At 41.0% G+C, this 5,045-nt stretch overlaps 1 protein-coding gene across 1 annotated transcript; it reads right to left on the bottom strand.

Moving 5' to 3' along the window:
- Positions 1 to 3,055: 3,055 nt before the first annotated feature.
- On the bottom strand, positions 3,056 to 4,812 carry LOC144700268 (7-deoxyloganetic acid glucosyltransferase-like). The gene is made up of 2 exons (XM_078571744.1): positions 4,134 to 4,812; positions 3,056 to 4,038 (listed from the first exon to the last, which is right to left on the bottom strand). The coding sequence occupies exons 1-2, from the start codon at positions 4,627 to 4,629 to the stop codon at positions 3,095 to 3,097; spliced, it is 1,440 nt and encodes a 479-aa protein (XP_078427870.1). The 5' UTR covers positions 4,630 to 4,812; the 3' UTR covers positions 3,056 to 3,094.
- Between the last annotated feature and the right edge of the window lie 233 nt (positions 4,813 to 5,045).

Genomic DNA, 5,045 nt, shown 5'->3' with positions numbered 1-5,045 from the left:
ACGACATTTCATGACTCACGTTGCCACACCATGTAGTAACTTGTAGACAAAAACCCAATATTTAATGTTTTCATAAGAGCACTAGTCAGAAAAAATCATTGCAGATACATAATCTATTGTCAATCATCACCCACTGTATGGAGAAAATCAATGGATATTATGTGGTCGTCAAGCGAATCATACTTTCATGTCATTATTATTTCGTTGTATTTTTTATAATGAAGTCACATATTCCTGCAATGAATTAAATAATCATGGTGAGATCGTAATCCAGTGATCACATGTATTTAAACATGTATATTATATACCAATATTCAAATGATACTTGAGAAGGACTTTGACATATTTAGAAATTATAATAACTTTTTTATCCTACTTATTTGATAAGTATGGCTGATCTTGTGGTTGCAAGTGTGGATACACTAAGGGTTGACGATGAGTGCTCTTTACAGAATGAGTTCAGTAGATTGACCTGTAGGAATCCCTAAATGATAGTATACCTAAATATCAATTAGGTTGATCCATGTCACAGCCATATAAGTGGTATATTGACCCAATAAATTGATAACACATAAATTATTGGGTCACTTCTATGAAATTTACATAATCTAAGCATTCAGATAATTATAAATGTGTTATATCAATCTTAAAATGATCAAATCTATTTTTGGAGTGATACTCTGGTTTTTGTGGACTTAATGGTGATTTGAGTTTTTTTACATCATATTCTCAAATATATTAATTTTTTGATTAGGAATATATTTTCTGTTCTATTTTCTGACAATATATTCATTGAGATACTAATTTTGTAAGAATATATAAATATATTTCTTGACTTAATATTAAATTTATAATTATTTATTAAAATATTTTTTCCTTAGAATTTTGTCCCACAATGTGTTGCCATTTGACCAATCAAAAGGTTTAATAATGATTAACTACCCTAATCATTCCAAAAATGTTTAATTATGACATTCAAATCAAGATGCCATAATGCCTGAATGATTGACAGGCAAGTCTTTTAGTTTTTTATTTGCAGGGGTGCATGGACTAGTAGAAAAGGCAAGATTTTAATCACAATAAATGCAATGGAGGAACGATGAAAGGTCATAAAAGATTCAGATTGAAAAGTCAAAGACATGGACTAGTGCACATGTGTACCACTACAATTGATTGAAAATGGGAATGAAGTTGACGTGGCATGCGGAAACGCATGTCATGTCAGATAATCATTGGGGGCTTTTCTGATATGAATCATTCATGTCATTCACTAGAAAAACACAGACAAGAATATTGTGATGTGGCGCATGGCAATGCGCCACCATGTCATAATGATTAAATGATAAAGCAAATAGTATTATTGTCTATTCTCTTCTTGTAGTGACACATGGCATTCTCGGAGCAGTCAATCACAGAAGATGAGGTAATCTTGCCAATTACGAAATGAATAATGATTGGACATTTGAACTGCTAATGAAAAATGAGGAAGCATTAGTGATGACGATGAGGAGAGAGAAAGTATGGACGACTAGTATTGGTCTAAGTTCAAAGCTTGATATCTGACAATCTAGAAGCCCAATTGAGCTGAAATTTTGAATGATGCTTTATCTTCAACCCTATTTCCATCCATCGACTCTGGTATATAAATAGAGGTATGGATCCTTATCAAAATCATCCTTAAACTGGCTTCCTACTCATGTCGGATGATTAAAAGTGATTGAGTTTCTGAGGTTCATCAAATTTGTTCGTGGTGTCCTAAATGTGTGGGAAGATACAACAGAGAAGAGAAGGAGCCTACCTGCACTCACAAATTTCTGTGATCCTAGCAGAATGTAAAGATCTACAGTAAGTACCATCACCTTACGTTGATTTTATCTCGACATCATCATTAGCATAGATCAATTTCTCCATCACATCCCACCATAACATTATAAGCATATACTCACTAATCATGTCCTGGCATTTAGATGTCACTGTCTAATTATCATCTTACTCCCCATTCACCTTTATGGCTAGCTCTTTACTCAGTCCCATGCATTATTCTTGTTATCACCACTTCATCCTTACTCTCACCCAATCTCCTAAAATATTAGTTATATCTATCTATTATCTACTATAATCATCTTAATTGTAGTACTAATTACCAATATCTCACCTTGCATTTTCTCATCTCTTAACACTATTTAAACAATATTAAATCATTAATCGCAGTTCCTTGTGTAGACGATCAGTAATCATCACTAGCTAAATTTAATTCAGTACATGTTTATATTTTTATTGATCAAATTCAAAAAAACCAATGATGAATTAAAACCTTAATTTTAGAGGTTTTAGACACCGCAAACACATTGTCCATAAACTGTTACATTTTATTATGATGTATGATCATCTAATCATAATCCAAGCATGTCTTTTCTAGGATATTGGAGATATTGGAAAATAAATTTTCAAACAAACTGTATTACACGATAGTAGTAACTGAACAACAGATTTGCCAACGAATAACATTGCCCTAAGTCATCTAGGAGCATCATACTGATGAAGGATTCTACATATATGGCAACCAATGATGACAAATGTTTCAACCGAGAGCGCAATAATTACTATCTATCTTCTAGAGCACAAGGTTTAGCTTTGCATCCCATGTGCTAGAAACTAAACATGTTGATTAGGTGAAATAATCCGTTTAATCTATTTAGTTTCTATACCAGAAGAAAATTAATAATATGTAATTAAGTATAAGATTACAATATATTACAACAAATATAAATATCTATGTTCTAATTATAATATAATATTTAACAACAATAGTCATGTATCGGATATTGGGAAACGACCTAATCAAGGATAAAATTAGGTCATTTGACCCACTTCTTATGTGTATTCATATAACATCAATAATTATTAAGCTATTTAATTGTACACATAATAATGTAACTTAGTTATGTCATTTGAGTGAGTATCGACAATCCAGAATTGCTAATTAAGTCTCTTAGACTTCCAAACCATAGTTCCTTTTTTTACCCGTTGGTATCTCATGCAGAACAGTCAAAAGTCCAAGCATATTGAACGAGCCATAGAAAGTTAAATTTCTTCAAACGGATTTTCCAACTTTCAGAGCGGATGCTTCCAGACTCAGCGCTCGAATGTCATGGACGAGCTGCTCCAAATGAACGCGGGAAGAGCCGCCTTCATCGACAGACTGCCTCGCCATCTCCGACAGCCGTCCAACGTTCCTCCTCATCTCCTCCGCGCTCTCCCCTTCCATGGCCTGCTTCACCATCTTGGCCACAGTTCCTCTGTCGCAAGTGTCTTTCATGTCCAGCCCAATCCTCCACACTTCGCTTACAAACCTACTGTTGACCATCTGATCAAAAAAGAACGGCCAGCAGATCATCGGCACGCCGGCGCAGATACCCTCCAGCGTAGAGTTCCACCCGCTGTGCGTCAAAAACGCGCCAACCGAAGGGTGAGCGAGAACTGCCGTCTGGTTCACCCATTCCACCACGCAGCCCTTCTCCTCCGTCCACGCCTTTAGCTCCGCCGCCACGTCTCCGGCGCCGTCCAACAAGTCGGGACGGACGGCCCAGATGAATCTATAGCCGCTGCTAACCAGCCCGTGCCAAAACTCCAAGATCTGGGACCTGCGCAAAACTGTCAGGCTTCCAAAGCTAACGTATACGACGGATTTGGACGGCTGGGCGTCGAGCCACGCCGCGTAGCTTCGGTCCTCTCGCCACCACTCCGGCGGCGAGCCCACAGAACAATCCAGCGAGCGGAGGAGCTCGCCTATCGGCCCTATCGTGTACGTTCTCGGACAGCAAGAGTTGATATGGGTGAGCAACGCCGCGTCGAGTTGCTCGATACTGTTGAAGATAAGGCCTCTGGCTCGGGTCGTCCTCTGGGTAGACGACGACAGGGCTTGCAGATGGGCGTCGTTCGCGTCCCGGACCCGGCAAATCGTCGGAAGGTCTCGTCGTCGCAGGAAAGTCTCCATCCCCGGCACGCTTCTCACGAGCTCGTCCATGTCACATTCCTCTGCAGAGAACCAAGCGGCGAAGAAAAAACCTACGTAACTCGACGGATAAGGCGATAGTTAGCTCGCCAATGGGGAATATTGAACTTGCTCTTACCGGGGAAGGGGAGCTCTCCGGCCTCGATAAGCTTGGGGACAGAGAAATACGCCCAGAAGCTGCACGGCCCGCTGGTGCGGAAGACGATGAAGGGAATCTCTTCCTCCTCCGCCACCTCCGCCGCGAACGGCATGAGCCCGTCGACGATGGCGCAGGTCACCGGCGGAGTCTTGCTTATCTTGCATGAGGAGACCAACACATCTCTGTAAGCGTGTCGAGAATTCACCATAAGCGAGCGGAGGACTTCAAGGAATTGTCCGGCGGATCTCGGATGATCGGCCGGAAGCCCATCAGGGATGGATAGAAGTGAGAAGCGTTTGCGGCCCATCGGACGGTTCTCGTCGTCGCTGCCCAGTCGGCGTTTAACGTGGTCGGTGGTGAGGACGGTGACGCGAATGCCTCTCAGAGAGAGCACTTCGGCGAGTTGAAGAACGGGAGAGATGTGACCGAGGAGCGGTAGCGGGAAGATGAGAACATGTGGCGTCGCCTTCTCCATGGCCTCGGCGTGGAAGGGGAAGTTGTAATGAAGACCGGCGGAAACTCCTGCCTAGCGGGCACCGGGAGGAGAACACTCGACCCTCTCTTAGAGCCGCAAAAAATTTCTGGCCGATATAAATTCTCCGGAAAGTGAAAACGTCTCAGCCGAGGAGTGGGTTTCTCCGACTGATGTGCTGCAAGATCATACGGATGAACGGATATCGGCCACCTCGGGGATGACTGTAACTATTCCATTACCGTTTCCAATTGTTTCCTTGATAACCATAACATTATCGCTGAAGATAAAATTTTCGATTATCAGAAGAAAACGCCAAGACAGTAACTTTTTAAAAAGGGAAATGGTTAAATTAACAAAAAGCGTAGGTGTCTGTTACCTGTCACATTGAAGGTAACACAACAACTTCAGAATTTAAT

This window comes from Wolffia australiana, chromosome 1, assembly GCF_029677425.1.
Source record: "Wolffia australiana isolate 7733 chromosome 1, ASM2967742v1".
Classification (NCBI taxonomy): Eukaryota; Viridiplantae; Streptophyta; class Magnoliopsida; order Alismatales; family Araceae; genus Wolffia; species Wolffia australiana.
The sequence above is the reverse complement of the archived record's forward strand: the minus strand, read 5'-3'. Positions and strand labels throughout refer to the sequence as shown.